The sequence below is a fragment of the Prinia subflava genome, chromosome W (genome assembly GCF_021018805.1).
Source record: "Prinia subflava isolate CZ2003 ecotype Zambia chromosome W, Cam_Psub_1.2, whole genome shotgun sequence".
Classification (NCBI taxonomy): domain Eukaryota; kingdom Metazoa; phylum Chordata; class Aves; order Passeriformes; family Cisticolidae; genus Prinia; species Prinia subflava.
This window is the reverse complement of record NC_086282.1, coordinates 2,502,760-2,521,462: the sequence shown is the minus strand read 5'-3', so window position 1 is coordinate 2,521,462 and position 18,703 is coordinate 2,502,760. Positions and strand designations below refer to the sequence as shown.

The window sequence follows — 18,703 nt, the reverse complement described above, 5'->3', positions numbered from 1 at the left end:
AGGTGTGGGCAGCTTCTTTTCACATTTCAATTAGGTAGGGAAAAGTTGCCAGGCAACTTTCCTTCAGGGCAGCTCTCCCTACTCAGATTGGCTGGGGTGTGGGGGGGTTACTCTAGCCAGGAGAGGGTCAGTTGTGGGGTGGGTTGTTTTTAGGTTTTTTTGGGTTTTTTTGTTGGGTTTTTTGTTGGGTTTTTTTTTCCCTTTCGTTCCTAACAGTGGCACACATTCCAGGAACTGTGTAAGCACTACTTTCGCAAACACCAACGCAGATATCCCTCCGCTGATCAGGCGGGGGGTTTTAAAATTCTTTTACAACTTTAAACATACACCACTCCTCCAAAACACGTACAGCACGCTACCAGCACACACCAAAAAACACACAAATCAAAATAATTCTCACAAACCACCACACGTACGGCACACCAGTAATTTCCACAGTGTGAGCATGCAAACTTACAAAACAAAGATCGTTTACACTACACACACATCCAGCGCGCACGGGCTGCAATTGTGATCTCCTGCAACCCACAGTGGGACCCCTCTCATCCCAAAACTCGCGGCTGACACCCACACGCAGCTCACCAAGCCGCTTCTCAGCCACAAACCATGCCAAATGGAGCCACTACTGCTCCCAGAACACACCAAAAATGGCTGTCTTGTTGCCGCTGCCCCACCCCGGGACACAGGCTACAAACTCTTGGTGCTGCTGCCAGCACCACCCGAAACACAAACCACAAATACCAGACTCCGCGGAGCTTACAAAACCCAATTGTTAGGAACAAACTAAAAAAAAAAAAAAAACCCAAAAAAAAAAACCCAAAAAAAACCCAACTGACCCCCTCCTGGCTAGAGTAACCCCCCCACACCCCAGCCAGTCTGAGTAGGGAGAGCTGCCCTGAAGGAAAGTTGCCTGGCAACTTTTCCCTAGTTGAAATGTGAAAAGAAGCTGCCCACGCCTAGATAGCCCTATTGTCCTTTGTAACTACCTCATTCAGCAGGAGTAACCTCGGCTACGACCAGGACAAATGCATATGCATGTGTATATGCAAATAAAACCACCCCGGTGGATCCTGGGAGGATTTTTTAGGGAAACTGACCTCAAGACAAGAAGCTAGAGGCGTTAGAGGAGAATTAGATAGTGCCCTGGCCAAGCACACAGTGGATGCATCCCCTGACCGGGTTTGAAGATTCACCATGACCTATGAGGAGTTTGGATGGAATGGAAACCAGCCAGCCAAAGTGATCTAGGCAGAGAAGGGAGATCTCTCGAAGTTATTCCCTGAGGGTAAAGAGCTGAATCCGCCTACTCCTGCAGCAGACTGCTCATCCACCCTGCCTCTTGATGGTTGACTAGAGTGTCTAACTGTTCCTTTGGAGACAAGAACTCGGCATCTACTGCAGGCAGCTGAGTGAAGACCTGAAGCAGCACCTGCTCCTTCGGATTACCACAGCAGTGTAAAGGACTTTGATCGGACTCTGCAATCCTGCTGATGACGTTAATAAAGAGCTGATCTCTTTAATAAGGAGCTGAATATTAATAAAGGCATATGCCCTGCTCTTGTCACAATCAGGCCTCTGCTTTGCATAAGACGTCTCTTATGACTTATAAGCTGCCTCGATTCAAAGGTACCTGTTTCCAATATTTATTAAACATACCTTTTTGTCCATAGTTTTGACAGGTCCTGGTCTTTCCCCGGGGTGTCAGCGGGGCCGCAGGAGCCCTCTTCCCAAAAAATCCTGGGTGGGCACCCAGAGGGGTCCCAGAACCCGATGGCCCCTCAGCCAGAGAGAGCAGAGTCCTGCCGCAGTTGCCAGATGATTTATTAAAATATGAATATCGATCTAATATCAATATTCAACTGTGACAGACAAAAGACTCTAACAGTTTAAGTTAGAAAGTGTATGTTCATTGCGACGCCGGGCAGCGCGTGGGATAGCTCCCTAATGCGCACTGCAAAGATCACAGATAATTACAAAGCCTTTTATTTACAAAAATGTTGAATACACAAAATACAAATGCATTTTCATACCCCTGTCACTTCCTCTTCTCCGCTTCATATACTAATTGACAACAAGGCTATTAAGCATGTGTAGTTTGTTCCCTGAAATGGGTCGGTGGTCCTTTTGTGAGGAGTGGTCACCAAAAGGAAGAAGTAAAACGAGTCTTCCTCATTCTAAACTTTCAACCTTTTTAATGCAGATGTGATTGATGGATGGTAGAACTCCCTGTTGCCTGTTTTCCAGGACTATTTCAGTGGGTTTCTGGAAACAGGAGGTCTTGTGTTGTATTGATTAGTTTCTCTGTTTGACAAGCAATGAGTTATTAAATCCAGGGTAGCTTATCTTAAATCCGGTTTCTTTTAACCATCCTCTAACTTTTAACTGATTTCAGCAAAGCTTATCTATTCATTTCAGCTAAATCAGCAACATCTATTGTTAACTGTAACCTTAGCTTTTCTCAAAGCTTCAAAATTAGCGTCTCAGACCTATGTCCAAATCGCCTCCCCATCCCCATGGGTGCTTAAATAAGATACACAGCCAAGATTTTGTTCCACCTTTATTTTAACAATCAGATTGTCCTGGGGTGACAGGACATTTTCATGCTTTGTATCCCAAATCGTGGTTTTTTTTTTCTGTTCCCCTGTTCCCAGTTTGTTTTGTCTATAGCTGAGCCCCTCCCCCGGCTGCTTGCTTTTGGCTTGCTTGCTGCTAGCTTTAGGCTGCTTTGCTGGCTTTGCTCTCTTGCTTTTCTTTTTTTTGCTTGCTTTTTGCCATTTTTCTGCTTTTGTGTTTCCCCTTCTTTCCTCCCTCCCTTCCCTGAAGACATCGGACCTGCTTCGGGCCCTGATTCGGGAACATCAAGGGAAAACTCCCCGGAGTCTGCACCTGAAAGAAGCTTTGGCACCCTCCCCAGCAGAGACTGCTCACCCTCTCTTGGACTGGTGAAAACATTTGTTGTCATCTCAGACTGTTTTTCTTGTGTTGGGGAGTGTTTTTTCGTTGTTTCTCAATAAACAAGTTTTTTCCACTTTTCCTCTGAGGAAATTCCTCTCGAACCCGGTGGTGGGGGAGGGAGTTGTGGGGATTTTCCCCTAAATTTGTCCTAAACTAGGACACAGATAAAAACAGAGCCATATTTTTAAGCAATTCATTACATGGCAATTATAAAGTGCATTTTCCACTTGAATGTTATGCACAAAAATATCTTTTAAAAACAAACATGCAAAAAATCCTACAAGGCACTTCCAGGCATAGAGCAAGGAGAACAACCCCCTCACTTCTGTGTTCACATTGGCAATGGAAAAAGGGAAAAGGGGAAAGGCCACAAGTAGTATTTTTAAACTGCTATTGATCAAATTGTCAGTTCCCAACCTAGCTTTAACTTATAGCACTGCTCTTCTAGCTTATCTTCCATGTTCCTCCCTAAGCACATCCCATATACAGCCTAAAAACAAGCCTTTAAGGAGATACCACCATCCACAGCACCCCAGACCCAGATGCCTTGTTTTGGCTCACAAACAGCTCTCCATAGGCACAAGAAGGTGCCAGGAGAACACAACTTTTCTACAGTCAGTGTCTTACAACATCAACACTATACACTAAATAAATAAAAAGTATCAGTGTCAGTCAAACTTGCCTTAAGTTTAAAACCAAGCCAATCTAGGCAACAGTCCCTTCCAGAGAGACCAGATGCAGGCTCTAAGGGCTGACTTGGGAAGCTGTTTGAACAGAGGAACCAAACCTGATGAGCCCTGGGCTAGCAAGTAGATTCACCACCTCGACTAAGTGATCAGGCACAGTGAAGACACATACTGATTTTGTATTTTGAAAAAGCAGCAGTTGAAGGCCAGCTAGTCTTCCTGTAAGCTCCTGTCCTTTTTGATATCCAACAGTGATCCCAGTGTCCCTTCTAGGTTAGAGTAAAGCAGTTTCTAAGTATTTATACAGTAGTCTCCAGAATTAAAAGCTATGTTAACAAAGTTTAGTAGTCTAGCCTGTTGCTCCTCTCCAGCACATCCACAGGCTACTAGAGGCACACAAAATTATATAAAGCTCATGCACTAGAAAAAGTAGTATTCCCTTGACCTCTATTTCTACAAACTGTTCCGCACTCTCTCTTTGAGCTGAGGGATTAAGTTATTCTGCTCAGTTAGCATCCAAGAAACTGTGAGGCTGTTTGGCACTGCCAAGCTCACCACCTCAGCACACATCCAGAAGACAAGCCACCTCTTTAATCACAGGGATGGCTCACATCTGTGATTTGTCTCATACGCAGGGGGGCTGTCAGGATAACCCCACATCTCGCTCTCCTCATGGCTAGTTCTTTCCATAGGTGGGGTGAGACACTTTTTATAGTCAGAGATGCAGAGTCTGGGCATTTGCAGGTCAAACTGGCAGATACTGCTCCAGCAGCAAGGGAAGCCAAACACACTCATCCAGGACAGCCACAGCACTCTCACATGCAAGCAGTGGTATGCCTTTATCTGCCAAGCAGTCCGGGGCACAGAGTAACAAACCATTATCAGATCTTAAAAGGAACATCAGTTCCAAAGCCTGTTCATCCCAAAGCATTGCTGGGATTGCACATACCACCCCTTTCTTAGTCAAGGCATTTCCATCACAGTAGGTACACAACAGTCACCTTCCTGTACAGGACACAGCATAGACAGCCATGGGGTCTGTTTGTGTTTAGCTCCTGTAACACCTAAGCAGAGTCTCTTGCACAGGACCCTGAGCCCCAGCTGGACAAAATGCTGGTTTACAGTACACAGGAGAATGAAATGCATTTTCAGGGTCCAGCACAGCCAACTTCAGATGTCCATCAAGGGGAAAAGCATCACTGATCATTTGTGATTAAAGAAACAGGAAGGTTTTGAAGAAGGCAGTCAAGGATGTCAACCCAAAGCTGTGTTGCAAGCACCACACAGCTACAGCTAATCTCTGTTTTTGGTAACACCAATGGTATGAGAGATTTTCAAGATCATCTGATATAATAACCAGTGACTAAGCATACCAGATCCTCTCCCACAGGCACATCTCCTAATACGGCAGGCTGTAGAGCCACACTTCCTGTTATCACATTGCATTTTCACTTCCTAAACATGCTTTCTGCCTCCAGTAGGAAGGGCCTCACTACAAGGATATGTGCAAAGAGAGGACTCCATCCCCAGCAATCCAACTTCACTATTTCCTGACAGGCACAGGCTGGCTTTGCAAGGAGAACCCTGCAGCTGTAGTAGAGCCCACTAACAATATAATATTAGGACATATTTTGAAAAAATCTTTTAACACAAGGCAGGCAATACAAAGCAGCCACTACTACACAGCTTGAACAGGCAGTATAAGCACTGTAGTGTTTCCCTGGACACTGGCATATTTACTGAAGAGGAAGAAGTGCTGAAGAAACATGAGCAGTCCTTGGACCTCTGATTATCTACAGAGCCAGCTTTGCTTCTCTATAAGCCCCCTGCCAATAGAGCACTGCACATCTGGTTTTGCTGGGAGGCTTATGCTAAGCTACACAGAGCCATACTTCTTCCACCTATTCATACACCTCTGTTCAGACCAGCCCCAAGGCCTGCAGACACACCAGCAACAGTTAGCCTGGCCTTTGTCCTTGGGTCAATAGTAGGGCCTGAGCTTCTTGTAGCCTGAATAACTGGGCCACTCAGGAAAGAGGCCATAGGAGCACCAAGGGCTCCCAAACCAGTCAAATGCACAGCTGAAGTCAGGAGCCTGTGGGGGATGGACAGCTTCCTGGGCAGACTTCAGTTCTGACCGTATGATCCTGTAATTTGTGCCCCTGTTGTTGTCCCAGTACATCTTCCCATTGCACTCAAAGGAAATGGCAAACTCAACTCTTTCATGTGATTGAATTCCCTCAGGCAAGCTGATGTCAAAGGAAAATGCGTCCTGATCTGACCCTCCATATATATCCTTGACATACTGGCATGGGTGATCTACAAAGCTTTTCCACGTGTCAAACGTCATCCGGATCTTCACCATCTTTTCAAAAGTGAGGTTCTTCACCTTCACTGTTCCCACAATAGATTTCTTCTTTAGCATACAGTTTTCCAGACAGACACAGTCTGTATGGAGGCGGTTTCTGAAGTCCAGGTAGTCTACAGAGGGCTGAACAAAATCCAGGACAAAGCTGTCCTTCTCCACTGTTGTCAGACCCACAATGTTGTCTATCAGCTCTGTGATGTTGAAAGAAATATCAAGTGGATCTTCAAACTCTGAGAACACCTTCACCATTGTTAGAGCAAAGCCTCTGCTATCTGCAAACGACACCCTCTTCTTCACTTTGTTGTGTGTGAAGGAGTTTTCTGCCTCTTCTGGTCCATTCAGTGCAGTCTTGCTGCTCAGCTGGATGCAGGGCCGCAGCAGCTTGCTTGGTTTTGGAGCAATTTTGCAGGCACACTTCTCCCTTTGCAAGGGTGAAGAGCACAGGTACAGCTGCATCGCGATGTCCACAGCCATTGCTTGCTTGTGAGGGAAATAGTCTAATACTCTGGAAGAGGAGAAGAAGGGTTAGTTGATGCCAGAAAAGCACTTTAATATGAATTTTGTCAGACAGTTGATATATCACTTTCCCCCAGCAATCCCAAATAAGCTTGCTTCTTAATTAAAGGCAGGTACTTGCATGGTGTGATTTACAGACAGTGATAAACACATTACAGCAGAATTGGCAGGACCAGAGTCTGTTGTATCCTTGAAAAGGTCTTCCAACTGCTACAGGGACAGACTCGCCCTTTGAAGGCACACACACAGGCACTGTCCTAGTAGGCTAGCAATAGTAGGCTCCAGAGCATTTGCAATCCAAAGCAAAGCCCATGGCTCAGTCCTGCCAATGCTCACAAAACCCCCAGATTATCAAATTCCAATGCTACGTAAAGCAGTATTCCTGCTGTGCTTTCCTCCCTCCAGGACAGATTCTTCCCAGGGCTTCACAAGCTTTTTTAGGAGTAGGAACTCAGTTTGTCACAAGCTGTCATACACAACCTGACTTCATCTCTCATAAAACCCGAGATGTCAGCCAAAAAGCACTCGTTCAGTTGAACTACACACTTTGCTCATCACTGTCCCTCAGAACTGCTCCATCCAAAGTGCCTCCAAGTAGTATTGTAAAGATAGCAACAGTCTGACAGCAGCAGGGCACAGGCTTAGCCAACACTGCTCTGGAGCTTTCTTCCCTCTATTCTACTTTAAAACAAACATCAGCTCAGAAGGCACATGAGCCAGTTTTACCTCCAGCACAGAGTCTGCACCTCAAACCTCCACAGTGTTTGTGCTAAGCCCCTGGAAAACATCCATACACCCACAGGGCTCTGCCAAACACAACTCACCTACTTCAAGGTTCACTGAGGCTTTGGAAGCAAGTCCTTCTCCCAGAAGGCACAGGCCATGTACCCCTCCACTACAGCTTCTCCTCCAGCACCCAGCCCATTCCTCCAGGGATGCAGCACTATCACTTTCTCCATGCATCCACTGTAGGGCATTTTTGCCAGATGTAGCCCTGGAGTTGCCTCTGCAGCCAGGCAGCTCCCACAACACTGCACCTATCGCTCCTGCCCTTACACTGATGTTCAGATGGATGCTTTTGGTAGACTCTCTTTGGCTTGGCTCTGGATAAACTGCTGGATGGATTTATTACACACATCCCCCCCCCTTAAGTCAACTGTATTGCAGCTGACTTTAAACAGAGTATTCCCTTAATAAAAATCCTGCTTGGCTGCAGGCCAGGCTCCAAAGCTGCTCCCACCACACAGAGAGGGATGAGGCAGCAACAGTAACAGTGACCACTGGCCTTGTGATACAGCAGTTCTGGCTGCCAAAGCCATGCACAGCCAGCTCTAGTACTTGATTGCTGCTCCCATGCCAAGAAAAAGCAAGAGCCACACTCTCCAATTCAGTGCTTTAACTCCCCACCCTGTAACACCAACACAGCAGCTCTGAGCAGGCTTTCACAGCATCTACTCAGCAAGAGTATCTGTTTATTCATTATTATGTGCCAAGGCTTGCAGCCCAACACACCCACCAGCCAACTCCTTCTGCAGTGCCTCCTTTCAGCTCAAGGGCAGCTGCACAAGACACACACTTCAGATCCACCTGTCTGCTAACACTATTCTGCTCATCTCTACCTGGTTTTACCAAGATTTTGTTCATACACACTTTATATAGGTCATTTCCTCCTTTAAATTAATGCAGCTTCCAATGCTTCTCTTACTTGGGTCAGTTTCATCTGCATTGCATCTTTTCCCAGGGAAATTTATTCAGCTGAATTCTTGTAACTTCTGAGAAGTCATGTTTCATAGTAGGCCTTAGTTATTCACAGTTTTAGAATGAAGAGGCATTAAATACCCAGCCTGGCTGCATAACTTGGAGCTTTTTTCCCAAGCTAAAAACTATATCAAGAGCTTTTCATGACCAACTATGAGTATGAGCCCCATGCTTTTATAAATTGCCAGTGCATTTGATATCCTACACAACTTTTTCTGCACTGGAGAGTCTGCTGATGCCCAGCTCTCAGCCAGAGGCAGGTTTCCCCTTTTGGGGCTGAGGGGGCTTGTCCTGAACTTCAGATACTTTGAAGGTGAGAGCAGGAATATAGTTTTGAGAGCTCAGTCAGGAAATAAAGCTCCAGGAAGCAAAAAGTTCAAGGCAGGGAGCCCTATGCAGGTACAGGGGCCAATTCCTTTCCCTCACCCCTCAAAAGGAGAATAAACTTGACTCTGCCTACAGACTTCTTCCTGTAGCTTTACCCTCTCCAGAAAAGGATGTCTGTCGCCACTTATTCCTCCCGCCTGTCATTCTATGACGGAGAATTAAGCCAGAGCCAAGGAATTACTTACACCTCCATTATCGAACCCCTTCGGTTGCATCCGCTCTGCTTCCCACGCTACCTGGGGACAGGTGAGCCCTCGCACAGGGTTGGGCGTACAGTACTTGCCGAGCCAAAGTTCGCAGCCGTGACACGGCTGAAGCAGCGCTCGGACGCTCCGCACCCCGCACCCCCTGCTCCTCCCCGATCCAAGGCAGGCCGGGCCGCCCCGCGGGCACAGCCCGCTTCCCACAGGCGTCTGTCCGGGCGGTGTTCACTCGCTACAGCCCGCCTCCTCCGCAACACCAGCCAAGCCGCACCGCCCAGACCCGGGAGAGGCAGCTGGACAGACCCCGCGGAGGGGCAGTCGGGGAAGGCAAAGGGGAGAAGCAAGGGGGAAGGGGGAAGGGGGAAGGGGGCTGTACCTGATGCAGTGCATGAAGCCAGCCCGCCAGCACCACCCTACCCCGCGTGGGCTCCCGCTCCGGCCTCTTAAGGGCGTCGGGCCCCGCCCCACTGAGCGGCAGCCAATAAGAGCGCTCCGAGAGCGGGCGCCCGGCACGAGAGGGCGCGGGACCGTCCTGGTGGGCGGGGCCGTGGTGGCCAACGACTCCTGAGAGGCCGCGCAGGGACGGAGATCAGGGGAGTTCCCTGAGCAGCGCCGCGGCTCCCATGTGGGGGAACCTCGCCGAGCAGCCCCGCCACTACCCCTGCGGCAGGGCAAGCTCGTTGTGGTAGAAGTGATACGCTCTGTCAGGCTTCGGCTGCCCCCAGTACCGCACTGTCTGTCGGTTCCTGCACCACGTTGCTGAGCCTGTGTGTGCAGAATCACAGAATCAATTTGTCTGGAAAAGACCTCTTGAGATCATTGAGTCCAACCTATGACCAAACACCAAAATGTCAGCTAAACCAAAGCACGAAATGCCAGGTCCAGTGTTTCCTTAAACACCTTGGGGAGGGTGACTCCACCAACTCCCTGGGCAGCCCATTCCAATGTCTAACCACCCTTTCTGTGAAGAAATTCCTTCTAATGTCCAATCTAAACCGCTCCTGCTGCAGCTTAAGACTATGTCCTCTTGTCCTGTCACTGGTTACCTGGGAGAAGAGGCTCTTTTCAGGTACTTGTAGACAGTGATTAAGATCTCTCCTGAGCCCCCTTTTTTTTTTTTTTTTTTTTTTCTGGACTCAACACCCCCAGCTCCCTCAGCCACTCCTCAAAGAACTTGTGTTCCAGACCCATCACCTGCCTTGTTGCCCTTCTCTGGAGCCGCTCCAGCATCTCAGTGTCCTTCCTGAATTGAGGGGCCAAAACTGAGAAGGGCAGAGTAGGCTTTCCAGGTGCCGCAAGTAAGCAGCTAAACCCATGGGAATGTGCTCTTGAGACAGGAAAGCTTTTTTGGGGCACCAGTCTTGCTGTCTGAGCTGGCCCAGGGTGTTTGGGTGCTCAGGGTCGGGTGGGGAGGAGGGTAACTTTCGCACTCATATCTTGTGGCCACAGTGCCAGGGCTGTGCTGACCCTGGGTTGAAATCTCCAAAGGATACTCAAAAATCTGCTTTCCAGACAACATTTATGATGTGCAGTGGAAAAAAAAAGCCTTTTTTTTGTAGAGGTGACTTCCATCCATGAGGAAAAAACACCTACAGGGCCTGTCTGGCAAAGAGATCAGCTTCATGGGAATCCCTATCCAGCACATATGCAGAGCTGGAAAGGTGTTTCCAACATCCTGAAGACATCTGCCAGGTGAGTCGATGCCCTGTCATAGACCTCACTGCTTTGCAGGGCCAGCTGGGCCAAGGGGTCTTCTAAGTGTTGTCTCACCTCCAGTTCCCATTTCTGCTCCTTTGGGCTGCTCCTGACTCCATGTCAGCACAGAACCAAGTGTCTTCAATAATTTGGAGAGTGTGCATGGAGCTGGCCTCCCTGTCAGGGGAGTGGCTCTGTGGACAAATGCCACCTTCATGGGAAAGCAGCAGAGGCTGTAAAGCCTGCTGGAAGGTAGGAATGGTGCATTTACCTTCTTCCCATAGTAGCAGTGGGGATATTTTTTGTGCCACATCTGGCCTCTAACTGCACAGCTGCAAACAATGCTGCTCTCACCTTCCTTACAAAACAGAAAAGCAGGATTGAAGTGTCAACATTTGTTTTCCATTAACTTGTGGAAACACAGACAGCTATTGTTAAAGCTGGAGACTTCCTGCTGGAAGCTGCCATTTAATAAACTTATTACTCTGCTGTAGCAGGATGGCTTATATCATAAGGTAGAGCTATCCCAAACTGGGCCTCAGACCAGGCCTCAGGCCTGGGCCTAGTAGGCTTCGTACGTCCAACATACGTAGTACCAGATAAGGTTATCTGGTATTGGGAATGTGTTAAGGTATGGACATTTACAGAATAGAAGTAATTGCACTGAAACTCCGTAGCTGCCTTAACTCTAGATTGTTTGCATACTTCTCTACTCTCACTGCCTATCAGAATGCACCTGTTCTTGTAAACCATTCTGTCTGTATTTAACCCGCCATCTCAAGGAATAAAGCGGAGAACCTGCGATATAACCATATTGGTTTGGACCCTTGTTTCTCTAGTCCCCGATCTTTATCTGATCCCAGCTTTCACTCTTCAAGGCAAAAGGGTTTTATTGGAGGAAAAAAAAGAGCTTTTTTTTCATAATCTCTTTTTTGATAAAAGCAATGGTAGTATTTAAAGTTGGGGAGAAAGAGGTAAAAGATGTACCCATTGCAGGAGTATTGCAGATTTACAGTAATATTTTGTGTTCTGAGGGTATGGTGGGATTTTACCATGTTACTTAATGACAGGGCTTACAGCAGAAATGAAGGGTCCCATGTTCAGATTTCCCCAGGAGACAGACATGGGATAAGGTGGTTGTGGCCCATGGACCCCCTCCAGTGCTGCCTGCCCTTCTGCAGGCAGAGCCATTGCACGCTGGCTCAACGTTGCTGGTACAGAGAGAGCCCCAAAACTGGAGGAAGCCCTCACCTGCCTCACACTTGTCACTCTGGTCCACCACAAGTTTCTCCTGTGCGTTGGTGGCAGCTCAGCACCATGGAGGTGCCGAGGGAGATGCTGGCCCACCTCTGTGCTGTGCGAGCGTTGCCCAGCCAGCCCACAGCGCCAGGCACAGAATGCACACAAGGTGGCTCAGAGTGCATTTCTGCCCATTTGCCGTGAGCAGGGCAGGGTGTTGCACAACTGTGGCTCGGTGTTTGCCCCTGAAGCAAAGGTAGGTAGAAGTCCAGGCAGGGCATTGTGGCAGACTGTGGACACAGGCTCTTATCTCTGGGAAGCTGAGATAGTGGCTATATTTAGCTCAGTGCTACGGCCTTGCACAGTGATCTTTGCGATTTCCCCACAGCTTTCCCCACACCCCTCCTGCTTTGCAGAGAGATGAGAAGAGCTTGCTTCCTGGCATGAGGAAGAGGCTGCATGTTGCTTGTCTCTGGGGGAGTGTTGTAGAACTAGTCCCATCCATGATAGCTGTGGAAGGAGGGTCCCACTCTCCCAATCATGTCTCACTTGGCTTTTCTTCCTCATTCAATGGGTATTTACCCCAGCACATCCTGGTACAGGACATGGTGGCTCCTGCACCTCTTGGATGTAGCCCTGCTAGTTTGCTGCCTGAGGAGAGGCTGAGCTTCTCCAGCCCTCCAGAGGGGCCCTCCTTCCCCTGCCATGCTCCCTGAAGAGCCACTCTACCAGCAGGCTTGAGTATGTCCTCGGGGACCCTTCCTGGTCCTGCCACCTCCTGCCCTGCTGGAGACATGGGTGGATGGAGCATCTTCTCCTCCATGTTGGGAATCTGCAGGCTGCTGCAACAGCTCAGCTTTCCATCTGGCCAGTGGGCAGCCCCGGCAGGAAAGAGGAGAGGGGCCAAGAGTGTTGTGCAATGTGTCCACACCATATCAGGCTGCAGAGCCAAGGCTCAAGGGCGAGGACTGTAAAGCAGTGGAGTGGTTGATGTAATAGGGAGCTGTGCAGGGGCTGCTGCCATGGGGCACCCCATCCCACATCTCATGCCCTCTCCCAAATCAGCAGTCCCTTCCCACCCCTTTTAGGTTTCATGAGACTCAACAACTGATGGGGAGAGACCCAGTGAGTATCCTTGCTCAGCAAAAACAAAGCAGGGCTTGGCTGCAGAGGCCAGCTGGCCAGCAGCCACTGATCAATGTCTGCCCTTGCTGGCCAGCCAGCGCTGACAGCCCCTTGGCCAGCTATGGCTAATGTGACAGAAAGCTGTAGGAAACATGGATTCCTTCACCATCAATTTGGTAACTGCAGTCAACTTGGTAACTCTCACCATCATCTGTAAGTGGGTGCTGAAGCCTGATGTGTTGCTTGGGAGCTCCTTGGCTTCTTTAGTGTCACAGTATGCACAGCTTCACCAAAGGACAGACTTGAGAAGTCCTGTTGGGTGATGGGATTCCCCTTTTTTTCCCATAGGTCTCACACTCCTGTGCCTGTCCCAGGCAATTAAGCAAAGAGCATTGGATATGCCCCAGTGTCAAAGGAAGTCCAACTCTTGGCTAAGGCTCTTGACTGTGCTTTGGGGAGTTATGCTCCAGGCCAGAGGTCCCACTGCTACTCCTGTCCAGAAATGAGGAGTTGCTTCAGTATACTGGCTGGAGGCCCAAGATGGGGTATTTATCTTGGCATGGCTCCCTTCGGATCTCATGTGCACCCATGGTCAAACACCCTGAGGAATGTGTACTCTGTCCACTAAAGACCATGGCACCTGCCCTTCCAGGCCAACATGCACAGCAAAGATGGTGTGGCACCAGATACAAAGCCTGGCCTTGTACCATGTGCTGTAGAGAAAGACCGGGTATTACAAAACTGTGGCCCTTAATATCAAAAATGCCCAACAAGAGAGACCTTAAAAATTGTTGCAAAGAAAAGGAAATTATGGGGGAATGAATGAAGGCAAATTAGCCACAAATGCTTTAAGGAAAGCTGCTACTTAGACAGAAAAAGGGTAATGGGCTTTCAGCAAAGGAAGAGCTCAACAGGCAGCACAAGGAGACAAATGACAGTAGAGAAACCAAATGACAGGCAGACAGGAGCAACAGAGGAGTCCTTGGCCTGACATACAACATACTTGTTGAAAATGTTGTATCAGTGCTAAGGTGAGGCTGGGTACCAAGTTGAAAATATCTTTTCTCCAAAGACTGGGACCCAAGAGGGGGTGAGTCTCTGCAGGAAAAGAATGGTACCTCCTGCTTTTTCAACATATATAATGTTCTTTTCAGAGGGCTGCTCAAGGACCTTGCCTTCCTGCAGACTACAGAATCCCTTCCCATCAGCGAGGTTCTGGAAAAATCATAGCAACAGAAAGGAGGTTGGTTGTGTTGGGAAGGATGAAGTAGAAAGACCTTGTAAATATGGTGGTTTAGATTCTGGGAGCATGAGATCAACAGGTGAGATAGAAATGAAAGCAAGCTTTGAGATTTAGGGTGTGGGGTACCGGGCCATCAGCTAGGGAACAACGATGTGCCAAGCTGAGGGCCATCTCCCTTGATTAAACAATACCAATACCCTTCTGCTTGCCTTAGGTAATGGGACAGTTCTATTGGCTGTATGTAAATATTGTTATCTTGTATTAGATTGGTTGGTCCAACACAGACTATTCAACTTGGAAAGATTTATTGTATGGTATTCAGAACCTCCTGGTCTTTTCCCCCCGGTCTTTTCCCTCTTCTCTTTCCCCTCTCTCTTTCCCCCCTCTTTTCCCTCTCTCTCCCCCCTCTTCTCCTGCTCTCCTGACCTGCTTTAGCTGTGTCCAGCAGCTACAAGCAAGGCCCTTACAATAAACCACGTGCTACTACAGTTGCTTGGCTTATAGAGATACTTTGTCGCCAACTCTGCCATCACAGAGAAGCTCCTACAGGTTGTCTGTCCCAAGACTGCAGAAAGCAGTGCAACAACTGTGTATCCATCCTTACTTTTTTTTTTCTTGAGAGCCTCCCTTGCTCTAGCAAACATGCCCTGTGGAAATGTCTGGTTTGACCTCCCAGAAACTTTTCTTTGTTATGCTTCAGCTGTTGCAGAGAAACATGGTGGTTTTCCATCCCTTCTGCTGCTTGTTTGAACCAAGCAGTACCTGGTTATGCAGATACTATGTGTAAAAAAAAAAAAAGGTTGCAAACAGGAAAGAAGAAAGGAGCATGAAGACACAGCTTGGACTAAAACCTAAAATCCTCCAAATTCCCCATGTGCTTCTGCAGGAGAGAGACAGCAAGGGCTGGGCTGGAGTGGCAAGAGTATGGAAAGGAATTTGGGCTGTTTCAGTGGATATACTGGTGTGATTGCAAATCCAGGCGGATGCTCAGCTCCTCTCAGGCAGGCTGAATCAGCCCAGCTGCATTGAGAGCTTGCCTTTTTTGTACCATACAGGAATCCAACTGGCTGAACTTGAACCTGCCCTAGATGCATAAGTTATGGTGAAGCAATATATATTTTAATTTTGGTGCCCTACAAAGTTTGCAAACCTTGTTTGGTGGAGCAGTTGTCTTGGGAACTTGTATGTATCCAGGCTTGGGGACTCAGAGGGCTTATCTTTGTGCAAGAGGCTGAGCTTTGCCTGAAAGCCACTTGTGTGCTGATGAAGGCTGGCAGAGAAAAAGCCAGACTGACAAGTGCATGTAGTTCTTGATGATAAATATGATCCTAAGCTCCTTTCAGGTGTTCATACCCTTCAGCTGAGCCTCTCTGAGTATCCAGGCTCTCTGCTGGTCCATCCCTCCATGAAACATTTTGTCTCATCTGAAGATTAGTGTCAATGAAAGATGAGATCTGTTGCTTTCTGGACCTTTGTGCATTCACTATAGAGAGAATCTAACAATCAGCAGGAACAAGATGCTTGACTTTTAAACAGTATCCTGTGCAAGTGCCAAAGGCAATGTCAGTGGTAAAGGCAAAAGCTTAGGGTGCTGGGGAAGGTCAGCTGAAGCTACTCCAGTCATTAGCCTTTGCATTTCTTGAAAATATTTTTCAAGTGTAACCTGGCCTTTTTATTTGGAAGTTTTAATTTAATCCCGTGTGGGCAGAAGTTATTCAAGGATTTTTACCCAATTGTCTTGGTTTGAAAGACAGGTATCTGCTAGGAAGGGGGCAGGACCTCCCTAGAGATGGAGAATTCGAATCTCCTCTTTCCAAATTATTCTAATTTAGAAAATTAAAGGGGCTTTCAGGCAGAGGTATGGGGATAGGAATAACAGTTCTTTACTAGTATATATGACAAAACAACAAACAACAACAACTACAGCATTAATAATAAACAGAACCAGGAACCTTGAGGGCTTTCTTTCACAAAGCCCAGGGCAGTTTGATCTCAGTGCCCCTGCAGGACTCTGAGAGGCCAAGATGGAAGGGTGGAAAGTCTCGGGCTGATGGATGAGATCAGATGCACTACGTTGGTAGCTGGAGTGGCAGGGATGTCCCGGCAGGGCTGGGCAGTGCAGGGCTACAGAGTAGCAGGAGAGCCTCAAAGCTCCAAAGAAGCAGCGGCAGTGGGGGCAGGGCCGGAGAAGGCGAGCTCAGAATTCCTGGGTACACAAGCAGATGACGGTAGATTTCCCAGGACGAGATGGAGTGATAGCCATGAACTCTTCCTGCAGCGAGGGGCAGCTTGACTGTCATCCTCAATGCTGAGAGCAAGAGAGAGCAACTGCCTCCTCAGCTCTGTCTTTTACCTTTCCCAAAGCTCGCGTTATCTCCCCTCTCTGAGGGAAGCTCATAGAGACTCAAAAACAATAGGTGTAGCCTTGTGCTGCCATCTCTTTCAGCCACTTTCTTTGTTTTGGTTAAGCACTGTCGTTAAGTTTGCTAGCAACTTATGGGAAAAAATTCTGTAAGTGAAAAAGAAGCAAATCTAACCCCTAACACAAATTAACCAGAATCCTGAAGTTTCCTTATTGCAGAAACTAACTGCTAGCAAAAATTACCCCTCTCTGGGGATCACGAACTTCTGAAGTTAGTTGCACAATAAATGCTACTAAGTAGGTCACTTGAGATCCCAGCTTTGGAGAATACAAACACCTCCAGTCTCTGCAGGTACCTTGGCATTGCCTCATCTCCTAAGTACTTAGGATCCTGCAGAGACAGCTCTCTCCCTGCCTGATCTTACAAGATCTAGCTAATCTCATCTCCACCTCACAGGATTATGCACAGAGACTTTGCACCACAGCAAGGACTTCTATACTTGGATTGGATGAAGCAGAATTTAGGAAATTTGCCTGCAGACAAGAGGCACACCCAGGGCAGGAATAACTCCAATGGGATCTGGAAAGCAGGCTAGCTATTCATAGGGAGGCTGCCTCTGCCTCTGGTTGGGGAGGAGGGAGTCAAGCCATCTAATGATACAGTAAGCAGTGTTCCAGTGCTGACAGCTGGGAATAGCTCATGTCCCAAGCCCACAGAGCCTGTGAGTATTATCTGTCTCTTTCAGCTCTCCTCCTCTTCTAGTCTTTGCTCATCTTACTGATCTACCCAGCTTCCCTTCATCAGCAGCTACTGGGGCCCTGCTCTGGCTGAACACCAGAGTAAAGACAATGCAACTTCCTCTCAAAAGTAAGGCAAACTGTGTGGTGTCCCTCAAGTTTCCCTGAATAGTACTGATTCCTGAGCAGAAGTTAAAGTTCTGGAAAGCAAGTCAGGATGGTGTAGACACAGCAGGTGGTGAAAGAGAAGGTATTTGGCTTTGTAAATAGGAGACCAGCTTATAGTGATTTGAATCTAGTGGTACCAGCAAAACTGTAAAAAACAGCAGTAGCTGGGGGCTGCAGGAAAATCACAAAGTTGAATAAATATTATGGTTCTGAAAGTCACCACAAATAGGCTGGGAATTGAATTTGATCACTTATCTATTCATAATAAAGAGAAAGAAATCTAGAAGAGGTGAAATAGTGCATAGCAGCTAAATACCTTGAGGTTTGATTTTTTTTTCACCTCCAGAACTGCAGTGATAACTCAGGTGTTTTTGCCTGAAAGCCAAATGCCACAATAGGTCATCTTTCCTAATTTTTCAAAAATACTTTGACCTCCACTGCATTAGTCCAATTTTGTGCAGTACCACTCCGTCAAAACTCATAGTTGCAGTGCTGAAAAACTGCAGACACTACCAAATATTCTGCACTAATTATTTCCATTCATCTAAGGATTACTTCAGAATATAAAGTCTTCTGTGATATTCAGGCTCTCATTGAGGCAACAACCCATAAAAGACCAAACACTATTTTCTGAGGCTGGTTGCTGTAACCTTATCATCTGAAATTCACAGAGCACTTTGGATCTCCTCAAGAGCATGTCCCAGAGACAGGAAGTTGCTGTCACATCCTGGAGATAGGCTGTATGTCTAAGCTGGCTGACTCACAGAGGAATGACCCTCCTCAAACCCTCCCAACTTTCTCAGCTCTCTTTGATTGCTTAGTCTTAAAATCACTCAAGTCCAGTCTTCTGACTTTGCCTCCCACAAGGTCTGGTTGGTTTCCCTCCCTCTGTTGGGTGGATTCTCCTTGGGAGTATTTAAAATGCCCAATGGACCTCAGGTTGAGGCTGATGTGAGCTGGTTTTAGCTGTTTGATAGCTTTGGGACAACCTTTAAAGCCGTTGGTCCCACAGATTCTAGAGTTGTGCCTGTGATGGGGTTTGCTCAAGTAAGGAATTTGCTTAGGTCCTCCAAGAGGTAGGCAGAGTTAGCTCAATCAAATTAAATAACCAAGTACTGTTTGATTAACAGTTTAACCCAAGCTGCTTGTGGCTTCCCTGGAAGCCAGGGCTGATCCAGTCTGTGCAACAGCATGACTGGGGCTTTGCACTGTTCCTGTCCAGGGAACCGTGTGCAGGATGGAGCTACCCTGGCACCCAAC

At 47.6% G+C, this 18,703-nt stretch overlaps 1 protein-coding gene across 2 annotated transcripts; it reads right to left on the bottom strand.

The window, feature by feature from the left end:
• Positions 1 to 2,544: 2,544 nt before the first annotated feature.
• On the bottom strand, positions 2,545 to 9,340 carry LOC134563447 (protein phosphatase 1 regulatory subunit 3B-like). Of its 2 annotated transcripts, none has more exons than XM_063421364.1 (2): positions 9,250 to 9,340; positions 2,545 to 6,514 (listed from the first exon to the last, which is right to left on the bottom strand). In XM_063421364.1, the coding sequence occupies exons 1-2, from the start codon at positions 9,261 to 9,263 to the stop codon at positions 5,623 to 5,625; spliced, it is 906 nt and encodes a 301-aa protein (XP_063277434.1). In that variant the 5' UTR covers positions 9,264 to 9,340; the 3' UTR covers positions 2,545 to 5,622. The 2 variants fall into 2 exon arrangements, with proteins under 2 accessions (XP_063277434.1, XP_063277435.1); XM_063421365.1 differs by lacking the exon at positions 9,250 to 9,340 and adding an exon at positions 8,856 to 9,087.
• Between the last annotated feature and the right edge of the window lie 9,363 nt (positions 9,341 to 18,703).